The sequence below is a fragment of the Phyllopteryx taeniolatus genome, chromosome 5 (assembly GCF_024500385.1).
Source record: "Phyllopteryx taeniolatus isolate TA_2022b chromosome 5, UOR_Ptae_1.2, whole genome shotgun sequence".
NCBI lineage: Eukaryota > Metazoa > Chordata > Actinopteri > Syngnathiformes > Syngnathidae > Phyllopteryx > Phyllopteryx taeniolatus.
In genome coordinates, this window is record NC_084506.1 from 32885508 (window position 1) to 32908180 (window position 22673).

The following is a 22673-nucleotide window of genomic DNA, read 5'->3' on the forward strand; positions in this document are numbered from 1 at the left end:
CGGACAGGTGTTTCCTTGTCGGCGACCGAATGAACGAGGGGCCTCTCAAGGGCAAAGTGGTCGTGTCGGCTCGCACTGTCGAGGTCTTTTCTCGGTTTTCGAGGTCGGAACTTCTGCGTCAGACTCCGGGAGGGCGCTCACCCCTTGACCTTCATCTGACCGAGACATTTCCAACAATTCCAATGACGCCAGGATGCTTGGGAGACAGCGCAAGAAAGCGCGAGTTACCGATAGACCGCGGCACAGCCCGGTTTGCAAATATGCGCAAATGTTCGTGTTTTGGGGAAGGTTGCGGGGCAAGAGTTGTGACCGTGGCTGTGCAAATGAAGGGTTGTGGGCGTGGCTACGTCCATCGCAAACGTCCGCAGGACCACAGTGTGAGTGAGGGGATACCCAAGCAATTTGTGGAGACAAAGTCCACTTCAGAGCATTTAGGGTGGCTGACTTTTCCTTCGTTTCTCAGGCGATGAAGATTGATTGTTGTGTTAAAGTGACAATTTTGTCCACTATCTGATTTTGCACATTCATCCATCCCTGCATTTTCCGTACTGCTTATCCTGCCGAGGGTCGCGGGCGAATTCGCACATTTCGCACATTCCTATGATCCAATGTTGTCTATTATATCGATAGATCACAGGTCACTGGCAGATATACAGATATGCTGCATTACTTAGTAACGATCCGAGGACATCGTTTGACTTGTTGACTTTGAGTCATATGATCCTAAAGCAACAGAAGTGCGACTTGAGTGCGCCGACTTGTGATGAATAACGTGCAAATCCCACAGAACCCAAATGAGACATTTGCTTTTTGAGCTGCTCGAATGATTTGGAATCGCAAAAGACGCTGCTTCACGATGATGCTTTTGTCCTCCAGGATGACCTTGGCGGCAGCTTTGGTGAAGCATTTGGAGCGGGAGCGAAATATAGGTACGTAGAAGAAAGGCTGGATGTCCTCGCATTTCAAATAGACGTGTACACCCGTCCCGGATCTTGCTTTAGGGGTGCTGGTGCATTTGAGCACTCTGCGGCGCACGCCTTTACGCAAACTTCAACTTGTGTGGCTCCTCCCCCTCCTCCTCTTCCTCCCCTTCCTCCTCTTCCTCCTCTTGCGCCTCTTGCTCCCGTTCCCCGCAGCAGCGCTCCCCGAGCTGCAACGGGACACTTTGAGCTCAGCGAGCTTGCCGGCGCGTCCTGCTCCTGCTCCTGCTGTTCCTGCTGCTGCTGCTGCTGCGTGCTCGCGTTGTCAGCGCGTCATGCGCCGATACGGGGCACGTGCATCCATCCGTCCGTCCGTCCGTCCGCCCGCGCTGGCACGCTCCTGCTTTTGGGCTTGAGTAACGACACGAGCATCCCCATACCGAGGAGGAGTTCGGAGACCGCGATGGTGAGTTGGGCTGATGTTCACAGCGGAAGTTGGAATGTGCTCCATTTGTGCTTCCCCCCCCCCCCCTCCCCCGCGAGCCCCCATCATCTCCAATCTCCTGCAACCTGCGTTCATTTCTTGTCAAAGCTTCGATGAACTTCCTCCCTTGTCCGCATGTCCACGAGCGCGTTTGGAGTGTTTTGCCTGCGCACTTGTCTCTGTATTGCCCTTTGACTTTATGACGACAATTATGCGACATTGACGTTTCCCCACACATACTTTCATCCCGGTGTTTCTCAATTGCAAGGAGATTTCAAAATGTATCCCAAACAGGGCTGAGGCTTCAGGAGGACAAGGTGGCAACCGCAATACGGTGGACCCTCGAAAGTTGAACTTCTTCTCTTTTCTCTTCGACAAGCTAACTCGACTTTTTTCCTCGAAGGGATCGATTTGAATTGTCTGCATAATCTGCTGCCGAGTCAGATTGCTGACGTCACGAAGCTTTCTTACCTGTGCAGGCGACGCTTTAAGGAACATTGAAACTTTGATTCGACGCTGCGAGCGATGCAAGTTGCCGCACAATTCCCATCCATTCTTCGGTGATCATTATGGACACATTTTTTTGCTGATGTGTCCATAAATGATCTACGGTGTGGCTAAATTGCACCCCTCAAAACGGAGTCAATTTGATCAATTTGACCTCATGATTGACTTGATCACGTGGTCGTGTGGTCTCAGCGCAGCGATTAAATGATGACACATGATGTTGATATCCAAATTACGAGAGAGCTCGCTTCCCCCAAGTGCGAGCTGCTCTCTCGGGCCTTCGCCATGTCTGCACGCAAACAAACGTCGGTAATCTGAGGACATCGGATTGTGCTGATATGCGCGCTTGCATGGCATCTGGATCGCCAGTAGATCCTAATATCAAATGAATTTATGGAATAGTAATCCACAGAAAATTGCTATCGTTGGATTATTCTCACCTTTGAAGCTCGTCTTCACTCTTAAATGCTTTTATCGCCGATATCTATGACTGACGCTCCGGTGGATGAATGTCAACTTTGTTCTTCATGTTCTTCTTTGAAGACGACCAAGGCGAACCGAATATTTCCTCTTTCCTTTTGAACGATAACGATTGGCAAATCCCCGCTCCGACACGTCGCGTGTGCCGACGAGGCGTTTGATTTGCGGCTAGCTACAAAGCGTAGCATTTGCAGCTACGGAGATGGCCGTGAGAAAAGCGAGTCGATAAGCGCTTGTGAGGGCCTCGCTTGATACGGCGCAAGAAGCCATTCTGAGCCGGCGCAATCACGAGCGTGCCAAGAAGTTTCAGAGCTATCATAGTGCCAAGAAACACATTTGGAGCCTCGGCTGCATTCGCTCTGGGTGTGAATTACACCATTAAAACCTCAATGTTCTCTTAGTTTTGAAAAAGTACCCATCATGAAACCAGCAGGAGAAACGGTCTTTCTTTTTGCTATCGCTTAAATCCTATATTGATCGAGGTGACGATTTTCTTTTCTTTTCTTTTGTTCGTCTCGTGTCAAAATAGGTTTTGTTATTGTTTGAAGGATGATCCATTTCTTTGCTTGAACTTTTCACCCCGACCGTCATTGACCATGCAGTAAGTTTGGTTTCGAAATATTTGCGTAGCCCTGCATCGCAAATCGGCTTCACAGTTGACAAAGATTGAGCGCAGAAGAAACCCCGGGAAGGGGTCTCAGATTTCGGGGTGGGCCGGGCTGCGGCGGATGCGGAGTGGCCGACATTGATCGCATAGCGTGGCGCTGTACGATGTGAATTAAGATGGCACAAGGAGCCATTTAAAGAGGTCAAGCGCCGCAGGTAGATGCGGGTCCACCTCAGGACCCGGCGCAGTCGGTCGGAGCAGAACCCTCCACAACGATGCGGTCCGCCTCGGATCTTGTCCAAGTCGGAATCCATCCAGAAACGGCCTCAGATTCGGTCGTGGCCGCCTAACGCTCTCTCCGAGCAGGCGGGGGCGCAGGGGGGAGGCGGGGACGAGTGGCGGTGAAACAGGACTTGAACTAAATGCCAAACGGTAAAAACAAAAAAAATAGCCTTCAAATCCAGATTGAAAACATTTGTACTGAGGCAGCAGCTCTCATGACTGCGAGTCGGGCGAATTCCACAGTCCCGGAGCCCAAATCGAAAATGCAGACTTCTTTCCGGCTCTCGGAGTCACGAAAGACCAGCGTGTTGCGAACGTAGCTTTCACACGGTGCCCTGCAAGTTCCAAAACCTTCAAATCGCACCAAGAATTCTATCCAGCAAATATTGCATTTATCGTCATCTCGGCTCTTTTCCCGTCTCTCCGTCTCAGGTCCTACACGACGCCACCTCGGGCCCTCACTAATCCTGGCACGGCCTCGGAGGATCCCCATCCCTCCCTGGACACATCAGCCCCACATTTGGCTGCTCCTTCTCTGCAGTTGTCAGCCGCCGCTGATCCATTTGAAAGCACTTTGGAAGCCTCACGCCAAGATTACCCACTGATTTGCTCCCGGCTGCCGTTAAAGCAGGCAAGTCCACTTTATCCTCTGTTGGCAACATCGAAAGTCATTCAAACGTGACAGCAGGTTGCCTGACACGCTCGCTCCTCCAATTTGGGGGTTTGACTTCATCAGCCGGAAGCCCAAGGACATCCGTCGTCTGCCGCTGAAAAGGAGATGCTGTGCAGAGCTCTGAGGTCGAAGAGACCTCGAGGAAGCTCAAGGTAGGAGTTTGCTGAACTTGTCGACCTCTGACCTGGACAGGACGATGGACTGGGCGGCGCTGTGGTGACTCCCCCCAAAATAAACCTGGCGAAGAAGCCCGTTAATCTTCCTAAGCCGCGTACCTTTCGGATGCTGCCATGCCCATCATCAGCAACGCTAACCACGACTTCAGCAACCTGTCTGTCAGCGACGACAGCAGCCTCGACCGCATCTTCACCGAGATTCCCGAGACGGAAACCGTCAAGGTATGAAAAATTGCCCGCGCTTGTGCCCGGTTTTCAGACAAGGATGCACACCGACAAACCCAAGCGGCGGCGTTCCCGAATCGTGAGTCTGGATTTTTCCAAAACATTTTAGAAAAATCATTTCACAATTCATTTCTGAAGAAAACAATTGCCGTGTTGCCCGCGTAAGGAAATGAGACAGCATCGCGTGTAAGCGATTCATGTTGGTGTGTTTCGAAGGTTCGGGAGAAAAATGCCAAAAGGTGTCAAAACAAACACAGCACCCAAACCAATGACAGGCGCTGCTGCGGGATAGAGAAACTCACAATAAACAATCATAAAAGAAGCGTGGGACACTTTTATCCTGTTGCCAATGAAAGGCAATTGCAAAGACAAAAAGTATTCCTTAAATACCTTATTTCCCGATGATTTGCTGGAGAGGGAAAACCCCGTTTTGCTTTGAAGAGCATTCCTGCCACAGCATGTGTGACCTCTGATGGGCTGCTTCTGGAGGAACCGGGAGACAAGCGAACTCGACTTCTCTGGAACTTCAAAGATTCCAACTTGTCTCGTCCCGATAGCGACGTACGGCCGCTTAATAACGTGCAATGAATTGTTCTCCTCTTCGAATTGTGTTTGTTGTGCTGCTCGTAAACATTTTGAGAATACATGCCTGGTTTTCCAGCCACCTTGTCCGCTACGTATGCAGAGCATCCCGATTGTGCCGATGATTGTTTGCGTGGCAAGCGTGCGTCATCGATCCGGTGCCGTGGCATATCGCTGCGTTATTATATTGAATTCCTTGTTTCAGGCGTCTGTCTGACAGTTGGTGTGCCTCACCGGGGAAGTGGGTCGCCGAATCGAAAACATCGCCCTCAGTGGGTTTGACATTGATGGAGTTGTATTACGAACGGTTCATACCGGAGGTGTCTCAGTACGCACGTCGGAGCGGTGTGTCGCGCCGACGGCGCGTGACGGCCCGGCCCGGCCCGGCCCGGCGTCGAAGCCTCTCGTGACCTTCGGCATCCGGTGCACGCAACGCACCTGTCTCATTCCCTCGCAAAGGCAATTTGTGCGAGCAATTCGGCAGTTTACAGGAAGGACATTTCCTAAATGTCCCACGTAGACTTTTCGGAAACAAAACAATGCTATTATACGGATGAAGATAGAATTGCTTGTTGAAATTTGAAATGGGAACTGTTGCGCCCGCCTAACTGAAACCTTCTGTGTAATGTTCTCCGGAAAACAGCGTGAACGGTAACTGCCACGTTCGTCTTTCCGAAGGCTTCAGCGTGACGGTTTGCTAGTGAGACCGACCCGCAACCGGCAAATGTTTTGGGGTCTTTCGAATGGATTTGAGTTATACAAGCCATGAACCTTTCCACAGGGCGTCTATTACCAAAGGGCTCAGTTCATACGTCAGCCAGAGGACCTCGTCTCCGTAGACCACCGCTTGCTGGCGGTGATCAACGTCGGGGGGAACCGCTACACCTTCCCTTGGACCACACTGCAGCAGTTCCCTCTCACTCGGCTGGGCCGCCTGTGCGGCTGCAGTTCGCCCGAGGACATCGCCGGCGTCTGCGACGACTACGACGAAGCCCGGAAGGAATTCTTCTTTGATCGCTCGCCGTCCGCCTTCAGGGTCATCCTCAACTTCCTGGCTGCGGGTAAACTTCGGCTGCTGCGGGAGATGTGCATCCTCTCCCTGCACGACGAGCTCACCTACTGGGGTGTGGAGATGGCGTACATGGAGCGCTGCTGCAAGAGGAAGATGTACACACGAATCGAGGAGGCGCACGAGCAAGAACGGCAGGAGGAGGAACGCAGGCAGAGGAACGCCATGCAGCGCGTTCCCGTGGAGGAGACCGCCTATCGAAAGGTTATGAACCGGCTCCGAGATACGGTGGAGAATCCGCAGTCCGGCTTACCGGGGAAGATCTTCGCCTGCCTGTCGGTCATCATGGTGGCGGTGACTGTGGTGAGCTTGTGCATCAGCACCATGCCTGACCTCAGAGAAGAAGAGGACAGGGTGAGTGTGTTACACACCAAATATCCAGTCCTGTGTAAAACTCGACATTTATTTTCGCAATAAATACTTACAATTTCACTCAGTCAAAGACTTAACTGGGAACAAAAGCAGTGTGCGTGCGTGCGTGCGTGCGTGCGTGCGTGCGAGCACCGGCCATGGAGAGATCCCGCGAAGTGTCTAGCCGTAACAGCGTGGCTAACGAAGCCTCGCGCTCACTGAGGCCTGCCCGGAATCTGCCGGTAAACACCGGAGAAAGAATCAAACGGCTTCGCGTTGTCACTCGGCTCGCAAAAGGACGAAGCGCGCATGCAAATGTGCTCATTAGCAGACCCACCGAGTCACACGGAGAGCAAGTCGTAATCACTCGCGCGCACACAAACAGGATTTAACCTGTCCATTTTGCCTTTTGAAAATATTTGACATTGACTAAAACACTTTGAAATACAAATTCCAAACCGTAAACAGGCATTGACTTAAGCTGGCAATGAACCTTTATAGATCCTAAATGGTCACCAATACTATTACGGAGCCGATGTCAAATATCTATGAAGTCCAACATGTGAATTATGTGGAGTAGCACGGTGGAGAAGTGATTGGCACATCTGCCTCGCACTTCTGAGATTGGATGGATGGATGGATGGATGGAATGACATGGCATACCAATTTTCAAGAAAGTCATCCAATCACAAGATATTCCGTAAATAATAAAAAGACTTCTGAGAAGTCGAGTTCATCTCGATGTTGCTCCTTTTTTCCGACTTTTGTGACGATTCTAGCATCATCCGTTTCCAATAGCACCAATGCATGTTTATCCACACGTCGATGGCAAACAGACTCAATAATGTCTCAGTCATGTGACGGTCTTAATGTGTCTCTAAGCAGGACGGCGGTTTTTGATGTTGGTAGGAGCAGACACATAAGCCCTGAGGGCTGAGAGCAGCAGGGCGTGATGCAGAAGAATATTTAGAGAGGCTGGTCGGAGCAGATCCATAAGCCCGATTGCGGGGATCCCGGGAATCTTTCGATGATGTTGTCAGCGTGATGGAATGAATCTGCATTCATTTGCAAGGAGGATACAATTGCGGTCGGTTGTTTTTGTGAAGGAGCTTGAAAAGCAGATAAAGAGGCAAGCAGGAAACAATTGCTGGCGAGTATTGTGTTTGCACTTCCACGATGAAGATTACATTCCGTTGAGAGGAACCGGTATTTTCTCAGATAAACACAGCCCAAGTGAGTAAGACGCCCTGGGAGAAATCGGGCTGTCCTCGGGGACCGCTGCGCTCCACTGAGAACAGAGCAGAGCGCGTACCCAAACCCAAACCCAAGCCCCTTTATACACAGCGCTGTATTGATGACCCAGCGTGTTAGGAGATGACGGATAGATACCGCTGTATCTTCATACAGTTGCCTTGAAAGGATCTTGTAGATTGTGAATTGCCAATTGCCAATTGTTTGAAACATTCCACAGATCCACGGATGGAGTTTTCAAGGACTCATTTGATTGGATTTATCTTCGTACCTAAACGACACCCATTTCAATGCGATATTATCCAGCCTGTCCAACGAAAGCCCGGTGGTAGCAGTGAGAGTCGTGCCGACTTGACTTCCAACGCTCCGTCTCTGTGCTTCCCCCTGCTGAAGAGGGGCCCAAATTCTGTTTGTGCGCATGGAGGGATCAAATAAGTCCAAGATGAGATAGGCCTAAGAGAATGAAACAGAGAACTAGATGGATAAGCATGGAGCTTTCAAAGACTGCGTCAGAGAAGTCAACTTTTTACCCCTCATTCTGTTCCTGATTGGCTCATCACTTCAATCACTTCGTAAAGTTGTGTTTTGTTTTGTTTTGGAGTTTCGGTAGCAGCGCTAACCCTACCTTTGGCACGCCCCCTGTCTGCCTAATGTTTCATCTCTAGAGCCTTTGTAATGCATTATTTCCATTTTGCCCGGTTGCCAACATTCTGTGTTCCGTAAATGAAAAGAGATGGATGAAACACTAATACCTGTCAGAAAGTCAAAACACTCCTCAAGTCAAAGTAGAAGACAAGATGAGAGCAAAATAGCCTGATGACAATGTTTTGGAGCTCTCCATTTTGTTTGAAAAAACAACAACTTCAAGATCGCTATTCATAGCATGAAACGTCCCTGGATGTAAGGTAGGTCGCTGGCTAAAAACAGTGCCTTGAAAATGTATTCACCCCCTCCAGTAGCCCTTCGACACCAACATTAAAAGTCTAGCATGTTTGATTTTCGTGTTAGTGTGACGTAGCGACGACAACTCTCCGATAGGATTGTGTATCGTGCCCAGGCCGGCGCGTAGCCTCCCGTGCTCGCCGTTGTTAACATTTATTCACGGGCACAAACCAGTGTTTACTGAAGCTTGTAGAGCATAATTCAACAGAACGGCGGTGTGTTTATGTGCGAGCGTTAGTGATAGCACTAGCTTGCAAGCTTGGTATCGGAATACATGTCGTGCCACTGTCTGACCAAAATACAGCGCTAATTTATGGCACGAGTCTGACAATAGTGCAATCGTGAAAGACCAGATCTGTCTCGTAGTCCGATCCAGGCATAACCGGACACAGCCGTGAAGACCAAGGAACTCTCCAAACGTTTTTGAGAAGTGCAAGTCAGGGTTGGGTAAAAAAAAAAAAAAAAAAAAAGGAGCACCATCAAATCCATCATAATCAACAGAAAATAATGTGGCAGCGGAACAAACCTTCCAAGGCAGCACAGCGATCAAAGGCGACTCTGGAGGGGCTGCAGTATCTTTCCGTTGGACCGCAATAAGCCGCGCACTCCGTAGAGCTGAGGCTTTACGGAAAAGTGGCCAGAAGAAAGACATTGCTTCCGGCTAAAAAGACTCCCAAAACGTATGGAGGAAGGATGACACTAAAATGGAAGTTTTTAGCCATCGAGGAAACCTCTGCCCGCTGCACACCAATCCTTCTCATCACCCCAAGAATACCACGCATACAGTTTTGTTTTTCAACAGCAGCCACTGGTTGATGCTCAATGCAGTGATTTTCTTGAGCCAAACCTCTACCAGCCTCTTAAGTGACCATCAAACTTGAAGGTGAAACTTAGAGCGCTTTTGCCGTGAGGGATGGGCAGGCAAGCTTGTCACTTAGCAAAAATGACTTGCAGACATGATTGGTGACTCTACAAAGAACTGACTGTAGGGTGAGTTTGCAAGGCACTGTATCAAAATACTCAACTTTCAGCATAACAAACATGGCAACTGCAATTTTCTGCATGTTTCCAAAAAAAACAATACGTTTGACAGGACATATTCTTTGGTCCGCTTCTTTTAGCTTGTGGCTGTACCGGTAGAAGGCTTTTTGCTGTTGTTTTGTAGATGCATTTAGCTGTAGATGTAAAAAAACAAAAAAAAAACATCAACAATGCAAATCCTTCAACTCTTTAGCCAATTAATCACTGAGTGAAAAGGGACACAATATTCAAAAATGATGTTTATTCGTGCGTAGGGAAAAAACATGTTTGGTTAATGATCATGAGTCCGTCTCTAACTAACATCGTGAATGGTGAATGCTCGCCTTGTCGAAGAGTCCGAGCGGGAATTACAAAACGATTATGTTTGATCATACTAAAACTGTCGTTTAAGGGACAAGCCCAATAACAAGAGAGGCTATATCAAATGTAGAAGGGTAATGTCAGAGGAAAAGACAAAAGGGCAGCTGTAGCCAAAAGCAGCTTCTCCTTCTGCACCGGTAGTTGTCAGTGTGAAGGTTACAACAGCATCAGGATGGAACGACCCTCAGACTCAGAATAATTCAGTCTGTGGCGAAACACTGCCAGAAATGAAAGTTTTCAAAGTTCATAAGCGTTTTGACTGAGACGGTTTACCTGGGATGAAGGTCAATGTACCGCTAGCCAGTGATGTGTTGCGCTCCAGCCATTTTGGTTTCTGCTTGGTACATTGGCCATTTGCCATTTGAAGAAGAAGATTCCACTGATTTCTGGCTCCTTTCTTTTTTTGCCTGATGAATGTGTCGGGATGTCGCTAATATCTGGATCGCAATTTATTTTCGGAAGTGCAGCAGTTGTCACAGATCATCCAGACAAAATGTTGCCACCTCCTGTCCCCATCAGAATTATTATGTTTGTTTTCAAATCAAAGCTAAGCATCCAATTAAAATTGAAGCTATGCTTTAAATATTTACTCTGTGCCTTACAAAGCGTACGAGCATCCGACTTCCTCTCGAACCGGTGTGTGCGTGCGTGCGTGCGACGCTAATATTGATGAGATACATTTTCACCGCGACCGCTGGGCGCTGACCCCAGTAATCTCTTGCAGTTACATCTCAGAGCCGATGTCTACAGTAGATTGGAAAGAGTGGGAACGTTCAAACCTGTCCCGCGCAAGTCGCGCATCGGTGACCTACTTCGATACATGGACATCCCATTGCTGTTTGCGAACATTCCATACTGTCACGTTTGAGCCGAGAGATGGCTGCACTGTCATTCCTCTCCTGAGTACTGATTGCATGTGTTAGTCTCCCGGCGAGTTCTGCTCTAATTCATGTCTTTCATATTCTCGCCCAGCGACAGAGCCGTAAAACAGCCCAATCAGATTTGCTCTTGTTCGGTAATTTGCTAATTTGGTGGTATTCTGGCCTGGGGAGTCATTGAAGTGGCCATTTATGTCCCCAATGCTGTCAAGTGAAGTTCCGTAATTATGGCCCCAGCATCAATCAAAAGGAAATAGAAAGTGAAGACGTGAGAGGATCACCCAGAGAAAACCGAGACAGGGGGGTAGTTGACTGCATCGGAAAAGAAACCAATAATCGGAGCAATGGTCAAGTCCATCTCGGTAGGTTGAGCAGTCCAGATTTTGGAGGGACTCATGCATGTACCCCAAAACCTCATGTGATGGATTGGAAAAGGACTTTTAAGTCAGCAAATGAACACGGAAAAAGAGAGGACGTTAACATTAAAAGACCCACGAAGCCTCCTTTCTTTCCTTTCTCATTCATGTCTTCGCCCAGGGAAGCTGCTCATATTGCAAAGACCGTCTGACAGGGATGACAGCAGTAAAAGTAGGACGGGGACGCGCACAAGACGGACCTCACACATGCCTCATACGGTACATACACGACATTGTTGCGGACGTGGAGTGATCGTGCCCGTAGAGCTACATTCAAACAAGAAAGGTCATTTATTTGAATTTCAGTCTCAACATATTTTCCATCACCTCCAAAAGCCATTCTGCTAAATAAATCTAAACTAAATCAAAGTACCATTCTCCGGGTACTCCCACATCCCCAAAATGTGCATGCTAGGTTGATTGAAGACTCTAAATCGCCCGTAGGTGGGAATGTGTGCACGCACGGTTGCTATTTTATATGATTGGCTGGCGACCGGTACGGGGTGTACCCCGCCTCTCGCCCGAAGATAGCTGGGACGGGCTCCGGCGTGCCCGCCCGCGATCCTGCTGAGGATGAGCGCTACGGAAAATGGATGGATGGATAAAACAGGAGTTCAAAACATTCCTCGCATTCAAAAATGGCTAATTGTTCATTTACAGAATTGGTCAAGAGAATTTAGTCACATGCCCATTCCTTGTCAGAAAGGCCTCTCCTTTCGATGTGTTATCTGTGTTTCTACTCCATATAGCGATAGAGTGCACCAAATAAAGAAGCTATCAGACAGCCTCTATCTGCAACGTTTATTTTCCCCTCATCATTTCTTCATTCGACCGATATGTGAGGAGTTCCACTTTCATCGTTCAAGGCAAGACGGATGTGAGCAGACTGCAAGTCCATCCATCCGTTTTCTGTCGCGCTTCTCCTCACGCGGGTCGCGGGCGCGCCGGAGCCTGTCTCAGCCGCCATCGGGCAGGAGGCGGGCTACGCCCTGAACCGGTTGCCAGCCAATCGCAGGGCACACAGAAACAAACAACCGTTCGCACTCACAGTCACACCGACGGGCAATTTCGAGTCTCCAATTCACGCATGTTTTGGGGAATGCGGGAGGAAAAGCGGAGCGCCCGGAGAAAAGCCACGCGGGCGCGGGGAGAACATGCAAACTCCACACAGGCGGGGCCGGGGATTGTACCCGGGCCCTCAGAACTGTGAGGCAGACGCTCTAACCGGTCGACCACCGTGCCGCCAGACTGCAAGTCAAGGAAATGAAATATGACGTGAGGCGCATTTTTTGGCAGCTTGAAAAGAAGACAGCCGGATAAGAAATGTGTGTGCTGTCACTGAGCCATTAGCAGTCCCAGTAATTGACAGTCAGAGTAACCTGACCTGTCTGTTGCTGCACATTATATTGTTATCAAATCAAAGTCATGTACGTGCTGTCTGTGTGTGTCCGTGTGCGCTTTGGGTCACTTTTTGCATCCGCATCCTTATTGAGTATCTGCAAATATTTGTGTGTACGAGTACTAATATTGGCGGCACGGGAGAAGCTGATATTTAGTTCGATTTACCACACGCTATTCTTAGATGGCGGCGCGGTGGACGACTGGTTAGCACATCCGCCTCACAGTTCTAAGGACCCGAGTTCAGAGCCGGCCTCGCCTGTGTGGACTTTGCATGTTCTCCCCGCGCCTGCGTGGCTTTTCTCCGGGTACTCCGGTTTTCCTCCCGCATCCCCAAAACATGCGTGAATTGGAGACTCGAAATTGCCCGTCGGTGTGACTGTGAGTGCGAATGGTTGTTTGTTTGTATGTGCCCTGCGATTGGCCGGCGACCGGTTCAGGGTGTACCCCGCCTCTCGCCCAGAGATAGCTAGGATAGGCTCCAGCACGCCCGCGCCCCCTAGCGAGGAGAAGCAGTTCGGAAAATGAATGAATGGATGAAATGGAATCCTAATATCCAGACTGTATCAAAGATCAAACATGACATCAAGATATACGATGGAAAGTCAGGCGAGTCATTGTGTGTTTGAGGATGTGTATAAATGTGTTTGACAGTATCAGTGTGGGGCAGATTTCATGCCCGTTATAGCCTATCTGGTTCTGAGCTGTGTTCTTTCCATCCGTTGCTGCATGGCTGCCAAGCGGGATTAGGAGAGAGAACAGCAAAGTATGAGGTGTTTATCGTCTCTGTGCCAGAATAGGATTGCACAGTTAACCAAGCGCAGATGTACAACGCAATGCAGTGGAGATTCTCACATCTGAATGTTATATATGGAGCCAGGTAATCTTAGTGATTATGACTCTTTTTTTTTTTATTCTGTACATTATGAACTTGATATGACCGTGACAGCAGCCATCACATTTCAAAAGCGAAAACGTTACTTTTGTTTGGTACTTGTGCTAATGTGTTTCAAAAACATGCATGGTTCATTTCAGAGTAAAACAAAAAAAATAATAATAATAATTTTAAAAAGTTGTCTGTTTCCAAGGCCTTGTTCAGGCAGCTAACGTCAAATCCCATTTTTGTCATATCCATATTTTTCAGAAATCGGATTTTAGCTAGACGGATCCTCGGTGGCGCTTTGATATCCAATACAAATCGGATTTCTGCGTATGCATCTTCAGTGCGCGCTCGTCTCTCAAATTCGAATATCTGAAAAATGCTGTTGGCACTAAAAGCACCAGCAAATACGTTCAATTTTCCAATTTGCGAAATGAAGATCCTTGCACAGTGTTTGAAGTGCAAATCATTCTCTTGAGAACCTTGTTTGTACTTGTTTTCAGTGTGTGCATTCACAAAGGGGGCCCCGGTGGCCGCGTTAGCGCACCCACTTCACAGTTCTGAGGTCGGGGGGGTTTCAATCCATGCTCCGGACTTCCTGTATGGAGTTTGAATGTTGCCCCTGCGTTTGCTTGACTTTATGGGATTGTTGGGTTAATTGAAGACTCGACATTTTTTGAAGGTGTCAGTGTAAGTCACTGTCGACCGGCGACCATTCCAGGATATACTCCGTCTCTCGCCCAATAGACTGCAGCTCACCCGCGACCCTAATGAGGAGGAGAAACTGGATGGGCGGATGTCATTCGCAAAGGTTCTGCGTTCTTGCAGCTATCACGTTACAGGAGGACAGCCCGCAGGTGACGGATGCGCACGTCACATAATGCGAGCCCTTTAATAACCCGTGACGCATGGACACAGTGCTTCTTCTTCTTCTTTCTCTACGTCATCGCTGTTGTTTTCCTCTTGCCTTAGAACGAAAGTGCAAGGTGCGTATAGCGGGCTACAGCATCACGTTCGGTGATGTATGGTCAAGGTCCACCGCAAGGTAAAGCTGGTTGATGGCCTAAATATTTCGTTCCCGTGCCCCCGACCTTCGAACACAGTGGTGTACCAGGATCGTGATTCATCATCTTGTTTTTGTGATGAATTGCCATATAGCACCTGCAATAAAAAGAGAATAGAGAATCGTAGCTGTTGAGCAGGATTTGGGAAGAACCATATGTCGATAGTATGTCACTTAAGGACACTTAGAGTCTTCACCTCATCATGTCGGAGGAAACAAGTACCTGGACAAAACTCCACACGGAAAGGTCAGACCCAAGATTCGAACCCTCAACCTCTGAGTGGAATGCAGATGTGTTCGCTGCATGTCCCAAAGGAGAGTTGCTCAGCCTTAGCCTGTTTAGTTACTGGTTTTATTATTATTAATGTGTCTATTTTGTCATCACACAGCTACATCTTTCATGAATAATATGGCGGTCACATATGTATACAGCGAGACAGCACGCAATGTAGAACTTGAACTGATCCAATAATAATTCCAAACAATGCGAGTTTGTTGACTTCAAAAGACTCCCACTGTCAAGAGATGGTCCTCAATCCGAGGAGAAGATGGCAGTGGACAACAATGTCAAAGTCAAAGCTGAATAGAACACGATAGCCAGTGACTGCCCCAGTGTGCTTGAGTGTGTGTGTGTGTGTGTGTGTTTGGCTCAGAAACCAGCACAAATGAGATCTCTTCCAGTATCCTGACTGATTTCTATTGGACCACAGTGTTTATGACAGAGCAACATACTCTATTCAATCACTTGTACAATATTTCCCTGACCATCTGTGCAAGCATTAGCACTCACACCCACATCAAAGTGGAGCGCTGGAAAGAATCCCTTTTTCCCAACTGGCAGATGCTTCATCCAATTACAGAAAACAGGGACAGCTGGCGAAGTACACTGTTTCCATTGTAATCATCTGTGACTTTTTGAAGTTGATTCTCATTCGTCATAGTGGAGTCTACGCTTTTGTTCAAAATGCCACTGAAATCTACTGGTCTCCACCAAACCAGCCAATGCGGATTGCGCCCGCATCAGTCTAAAAACAGTCTCGAGGGATTGTTTCCCCACCTTCACTGGAGTGTACACTATGTTACTGCTCTTTGCTCTGAACAGACTCAAAAGTTATATTTTGCTGCGTGCAAAAGAACAGCCTGCCTCTTCTCGTTCAAGCTGCAGTGCAGAAGGTTTTTTTCCCCACCCAAACCACGACTAGAGGAGATGACACAATTCTGATTAAGCCTATCAGCTTCTCTAACGTCTTGCTCTATTTTGCTGTATTTGATCTTTTGTATTTCGTGTTTTCATGTGATATTTTGTGTTTGTGTAGTAGAAAACGACCATAGAGTCATAACCTTCTGCAAAATGCTTTTTTGCCCCCCCCCCCCCTCCAGGCTGTCCTTCAAAACAGAATATAAACATTCTGCAATGCCCCGGTCGGGCATAGCATATCGTCATATCAAAGCGACGGCTCTGTTGTTGTAATGCAGAATTTCAGCCTAGGGGGCGACAGAAGCTTTAAAGGGGGGGTTTGTCCAAATTCCAGCGCAACTTTAACTCGCTTGAGCTCTCTGACGTCAAACGACGTCTTGCGTTTGGATGACAGCTGCTCAGATCGTTTCAACTAAATATTGATAATTATGAGACAAATGAAATGTGGCTGCTTACGTGTTCCTGTCGCACAACGAGAGTCTGTGTCAGAGTATCCAGTTTGTTCTTGTGGTTCCTGGAAAAACATACAGGCAGAACATTTACAGAGACACAGACCGCATGTGTTGTATGAAATAGATATTGCATCAAAGCCCCTTAGAGAAATCCGTTTTCTGTACCGCTGATCCTTTTGTGGGTCACAGCACGAAGGCCCACCGCAACTGACTGAACAAGAGGCGGACGATAGCCTGATTGCCAGCCAATCACGGGGCACGTTTGTATGCTGCATCAAAATCCACTGGGGTTAGCACATCTGCCTCACAGTTCTAAGGTTCGGGGTTTGAAACTCCGCTCCGGTCTTCCTACGTGGAGTTTGTGTGCTCTCCTTGTGCCCGTGTGGGTTTTGTGCCCGGTTACTCCAGCTTCCTCCTGTAGGCCTAATCCCAAAACATGCATGTTAGGTTCACTGAAGAATAACTGAAATGTGAGTGTGAGTGGTTATTTGTCTCTATGTGCCTTGTGATCGGTCGGGAACCAGTTGAGTCGTCTCGCCAAATGTCAGCTGTTATCGGTTCCGGTTTACCCGCGACCCCGATGAAATTGGATGGATGGACTATGTGAAGGACTACGCTACCAATGGCACTGAAGGAAAAAATATGCAATCGAGAATCAGTGGTTTCGCTTGCATCATACTTCATGTGTCTCTTCCCCCAAACATATTGACTTTCATCACCACTGTGGTCTTTGCCTTTATTTGACAATGACATTTTTTTAAATCTGAATGAAATTGTTAAGCCCTGTTTAGGTCATCTGCTACGTTTGTGCTGAAATGAGCTGTCACAAAGTTCCAGTGAGAATCACACAGAGGAGATAAGGTCGGCGAGGCGTTGCGGCTGTTTGAAGTGACAGAAGTAGAAATCCTGTGGCTGTAACAAATAGCCTTTCATACCGAGGGGCGAGAACAGCTTTGCAAAGCCCTAATGAGACTAATGTCAGCACACAAGACGGAAAGAGCAAAGGAGGGAGGAGGGAAATAAACCGGAGGTAGAAAGTGCACATAGGAGACAAAACATGTGAGCGTAGGGCACAAAGTATCTGAAAGATTGATGCAGCAATGGCAGCCCTGTATCCCCACAGTGTGAGAAATGCTGGCGTGATTGAGGAGGAGGACAGGTGGAGAAGCCGATAGTTAGTTACATTTAACACACGCTATTCTTAGATAGCGACGCGGTGGGCGACTGGTTAGCACATCTGCCTCACAGTTCTGTGGACCGGGGTTCAAATCCCCGGCCCCGCCGATTGAGGACTCTAAATTGCCCGCAGGTGTGAATGTGAGTGCCAATGGTTGTTTGATTCTGTGTGACCTGCGATTGGCTGGCGACCAGTTCAGGGTGTAGCCCGCCTCTCGCCCGGAGATAGCTGGGATAGGCTCCGGCACGCACGCAACCCCAGTGAGGAGAAGCGGTACAGAAAATGGATAGATGGATATTCTTATATTTAAAAAAAAAAACCTTATAATTATATTTGTTTCCCTCCTTATATACTGCATATGTGTACATGTCTGCTGGAAGCCTCTCAAAATAGATGATGACATTCGGAATCCAATTTTCGTTTGCTATTGATTTACTTAGTCACTATATGGCCGTCAAACGTGCTCATGATAGCGTTGGCAATACCCACCCTGTAAGATTAGGGCAGAGCATTTGTTTTCAAAATATTGGCTCCTTATTGAAAATCAGCTCCCAATCTCGGTTCTGTTTCATTCCAAAGCTTCTTTGATGGGGTTAGGTTCTCCTGTTTGTCCACACCAGACTCATCCAACCATGACCATGACTAATGGACCAGGCTTTGTGCGCTGAGGTTTGGTCTTGCTGAAACAGAAATAGCCCTTCCTCAGATTCTTCTCACTAATTGTCAAAATTGATGTGCTAATGTAAGGAGTTCAAATCAGAGGAACTCACGAAGTTGGCATTTTTTGAGGTTTTCACATTTGTGCAGCTCAAGAGTGCAATGGCCCATCCATCCATTTTCGAGCGCCTTTCCTGCTCCATTAAGGCAAACAACCATTTGATTTGCTAAGTTTTTAGCTGTGTAAAAAGTAGGCGAAATAGTCACGTTTTTTTAGGTTTGTAAATCAGTGTGGAACATCCTTCTTTAAGCCCATATGGAGGCAGGGGAGTGGAAAAAGGTTGGATGCTGACGGTGCTATTTCCAGCCGGAACAGAACATTCACAGAAAAACTCTTAATGGGAGGTTGGCAGTGCCTGAGGAGCTAATAAGAATAGTTTGTTGTGCTGCAGAAAATGTCAAAACTCTTATTTGCAACTAAATGAACAGCGGTGTGCACATAGGGATGCGGGTGCACCACACACAGTGGAGGTAAAAGACTTAAGTCACATTGGCATGAAGGATGCAGTGATACATGAGACCGAGAGGAACGGGGCACGTGTCTCGTGCATAGACAAACGAGCAAGTCACTTGTCTTTCACTTGGGGGAACTGAAACGAATGACGGCTTTAAAGGAGAAAGGGTGAGCCGCGTGGGGGGCGACTGGCAAATGAAGGATGGGAGGGTGGGAGTCCGAGAAGGTGATGAAGGAGGAACCGGAATTAATAATGAGGAGGAGGAGGAGAACATGAGAGGAAGAGGCTTGCAGGGTGAGAAAAAGAGTCATGGAAGAGAATAGAAAAACATGAGTCACGCAGCGAGCAGAGAGACCAAAGCACAAATGGAACAGAGAGAGAAGCTGTTCGAAGAAGCTGATGAAGGCCAAATCATCTCTTTCCTTTTGTCATTTTAAGCATGTAATTCCGTTGTGAAATTGAAAACATGCACACTGGGGGGGGGGAACAAAAAACAATCTAGATTCTGTATCTGTTTCACACTAATCAATTGCTGCGGGACTCTGCTGATGAGGCAGCTGCTCAATGAATCCCGAGAGTGAGGCAGTTTCTCCAGTTTCTCCTGTCATTCCAAGATTATCGTAGAAATACATCCATTTTTTGGTATTCTTTTGTCATTTGGGTTGAGTTAGAGCTATAGCAGAGAAGATGCAGAGAAGATGCAAACTCCACACAGGGAGGGTGCCGAGTGGCAATACATTGTATCGGACGGAATTTCAGTCATCGCTTTTCGCGACGTGCGCATGCATGTTTGCATCAGAATTACCGTACCACCGCACTTTATCCAAACGTTCTCTTGTGGCTGCTGGTAAAACTAGCATGCCTGCCACTGCGACATGGCTTTGAGACATAATCCTTGTATTTTGTGGAAATGTCCTTTTATATAGCGGAGAACCCGTATATACGTACATATTTGCTGGCTATACCAGTGGTTCCCAACCTTTATTGACCCATGGCACCTGTTTCACAAGCCACCAAATAAAGGTAGAAAATGACGACGATCGTGTCTCGATGTCCTCACAAATTGTGGCACTCGGTGTGAAACCAGGGCCTGCTTCATGGAACGCAAAGCTGAAGGACGCAATGACTTGAGCTGCTGTATGAATGGCAGGCAACAGGTGGATATGCAGGTTTATGTACCTTCTGCCATCCGACGGATGAGCAATTCATTGTTCTGCCTTTGGCTCTACATCGCTGGCCTGTATAGATGAATCGAGATATTGGCTATTAATAAGTATTTCAATCATTCAATTTCCATAGCAGTGCTTCCTCAAAATGGAGACTTGAACTTCAATGATTCAATTACATTCACCAATTGCAAGGCAGTCACTGTGACAATAGAATGTTTTCCACTCTATTTATATCTAATGTATATGAGCTGGGAGGCTTGATCGAAACACGTTTGAATCCTGCCAATATAATTCTAATTCACAACCATGCCTGCGTGGGTTCTCTCCAGGTACTCCGGTTTCCTCGCACATCCCAGAAACGTGCACGATAGATTCATTGAAGACTCTAAATTGCCCGTAGGTGTGAATGTTTGTTTGTTCACATGTGCCCTGCGCTTGGCTGACGACCAGTTCAGAGTGTAACCCGTCTCTCGCCCGAAGGTAGCCGGGAGGCACAGAGAGGCCACAATTGCGGTTTCTGTAATTCGTAGGTTTTTACAGGAGCAGGTGATTGGCCAAGTGCCCAACCCCAGGCAGGACCTGGTATTCCTAGGTGGTCTCCCACCCTGCTTAGCTTCCGAGATCAGAGGAGATCAGGCGTTCTCAGTGTACCACACGGGCTTCTTGTATTGTAACACTGTATTATTGCAAAGCTCATCTCATCATTGAGAGTTCCAAGTCTTTGTTTCTGCCAGTTCTCTCACGAGCTACTGTCATACAATTAGTGAGTTATTGTGCCACATTTCTATCTATCAATCGATTCAGTGCAGCTGCAGGAGTTTGTGATTGTACCTTGTGATTTATTAAGGGAAAGAAAGACCGACTGTTTGATCTAAGAGTTGATGTCTTGTCCCCTTCATCTCACTCTTTCCCCCTCATGCCCCCCGTCAAACCTTCTGTCCTCTTCAGGGCGAGTGCTCCTCCAAGTGCTACAACATGTTCATCATCGAGACAGTGTGTGTGGCCTGGTTCTCGCTGGAGTTCATCCTGCGCTTCATTCAGGCGCGCAGCAAGTTGGACTTCCTCCGTGGGCCGCTCAACATCATCGACGCCATGGCCATCTTGCCTTACTACGTGTCCTTGGTGGTAAAAGACGAGGACCCAAACATGGACAGCGATCGGCCAGGAGGAGGTAAAGGCTACTTGGACAAGCTGGGTCTGGTGCTGAGGATCCTTCGGGCGTTGAGGATTCTTTACGTGATGCGACTGGCTCGCCACTCTCTAGGCCTGCAGACGCTCGGACTGACGGTGAGGCGCAGCACGCGTGAGTTTGGCCTGCTCTTGCTTTTCCTGTGCGTGGCTGTCACCCTCTTCTCGCCGCTGGTCCACCTAGCTGAAAGCGAGCTCACGGGCCCTCACGATTTCAGCAGCATCCCCGCCTCCTACTGGTGGGCTATTATTTCCATGACAACAGTGGGCTATGGCGACATGGTGCCTAGATCCATCCCTGGGCAGGTTGTAGCGCTGAGCAGCATCCTGAGTGGGATCCTCATCATGGCCTTCCCCGCGACCTCCATCTTCCACATGTTCTCCCGCTCGTACCAAGAACTCAAGATGGAGCATGACCGTTTGTTCAAAGAGGAGTGCGCCGCCGCCGCCGCCGCCGCTGCAGCTGCCGCCGCCTCCGCCAACGGCACTGGGGAGCTGCAGGACGCAGGAGTGGATGGAGGACAAGGTGGTGATGTGAAACTGGAGGACTCAACTGCTATTGGACAAGCTTTCCATCTGGATAAGGGTAGGATGCAGTCACTCGAATATCTCGCTCTGTTAGGGAAAGGAGACGATGCTGCAGCAAATAATCACAGCCTCCCGGCAGCAGCTTTCTGAGAGAATTACGTGCTTTCAAACCAAAACCTTCTTATCTCCGTGTTACATAAACTAAATGGACTATCTTCCCAAAGGTCTCCCTTTCCATGTGTATCTTAAATCCATTCAAAATAAGGACATGACATCTGCATTTGTTTCGATTTTCAGGTTGCTGATGTGGGTGGGACCTGAGAGTGTCTCTGAGCATGTGTGTGCACTCTGCACTGACACTGACTGAAAGACTCTTTCAAACCCTTGAAACCCTATGGTACAGGTTGTTTATTGAAAGCCTTTGCTGCAATATTAGTGACACTTTGCTTCCATAAACATGCAATATCAATCCGAAGTTGCTTTTTTTTGTCTTCCACTGTGAAAATACCTTGCAACTTTAAGTGCAGTACTTACTGATGTGTCTACAGTGTCAATTTATCAAATGACTCATATACTCACTGTGCACTTCATTAGGCATACACGTGCGTGCATCTAATCCACACGCAAAAATCTGCTTTCCATCACTGCAAACAAAAAGAAACATTGTTCAGTGAATAACTTTCTAACACTGTCGATCCAAACTATAGAGTGGCACAGTTTTGGGCGTACATGCAATATCCTTGGTCAAACACCCCCAAATCGGTCAACTTGGGAGCCAACATTTTCTGGGAAAATATGTTTCAAAAACAAAGCCCAATTTCAAATCAACGTCATGCGTTATGTCGTCAGAGACATGAGCAAATGACTACGCAAGTGCAGTCTGAGTAATGTGCTCCTCTTGGTTCATTTCTGAGCTAATTCGATTTGCTTCCTGCATGGTACAACCATTTCTTGTATGTTTTACAAAATATGTTGGGGACTTTTTGATTATTAGTGTGGAACTGTAAGAGAAGAGCCACTTTGAGCGATGAGACACAAATTTCAAATAAATCAAACAAGATACATATTTTGGAAACAGCCACACAGGAAGGAATAAATGAAGGCATGTTTTTTTTGTGACTGGTAGAGAATGAGCGCTAACAACCATGAAATGTACTTTGCAACGCTCCAAATAAAAGCTCTTACAATGATCAGTGGCAAATCC

The 22673-nt window shown here is 47.8% G+C and overlaps 1 protein-coding gene and 1 long non-coding RNA gene across 7 annotated transcripts; one reads left to right on the forward strand and one right to left on the reverse strand.

The window, feature by feature from the left end:
* Positions 1 to 887: 887 nt before the first annotated feature.
* Positions 888 to 22673, forward strand: kcng4a (potassium voltage-gated channel, subfamily G, member 4a). Of its 6 annotated transcripts, none has more exons than XM_061775071.1 (6): positions 1042 to 1386; positions 3713 to 3911; positions 4146 to 4351; positions 5718 to 6359; positions 20702 to 21527; positions 21767 to 22673. In XM_061775071.1, exons 3-6 carry the CDS (start codon positions 4244 to 4246, stop codon positions 21772 to 21774), a joined length of 1584 nt encoding a protein of 527 aa, XP_061631055.1. In that variant the 5' UTR covers positions 1042 to 1386; positions 3713 to 3911; positions 4146 to 4243; the 3' UTR covers positions 21775 to 22673. The 6 variants fall into 6 exon arrangements, with proteins under 6 accessions (XP_061631054.1, XP_061631055.1, XP_061631056.1 ...); XM_061775072.1 differs by having other exon boundaries at positions 20702 to 20924; positions 21018 to 22673; XM_061775070.1 differs by lacking the exon at positions 1042 to 1386 and adding an exon at positions 888 to 929 and having other exon boundaries at positions 20702 to 22672.
* Positions 13108 to 17335, reverse strand: LOC133478695 (uncharacterized). Its single transcript, XR_009788739.1, has 3 exons — positions 16401 to 17335; positions 16240 to 16297; positions 13108 to 14683 (listed from the first exon to the last, which is right to left on the reverse strand). It is a non-coding gene; the product is annotated as an uncharacterized LOC133478695 (long non-coding RNA).

Coding starts and splice junctions, on each gene's coding strand:
- kcng4a (XM_061775070.1), top strand. CDS start 4,244: ATGCCCATCATCAGCAACGCTAACCACGACTTCAGCAACCTGTCTGTC. Junction 4,352..5,717: donor CCGAGACGGAAACCGTCAAG/GTATGAAAAATT, acceptor ACCTTTCCACAG/GGCGTCTATTACCAAAGGGC. Junction 6,360..20,701: donor TCAGAGAAGAAGAGGACAGG/GTGAGTGTGTTA, acceptor TGTCCTCTTCAG/GGCGAGTGCTCCTCCAAGTG.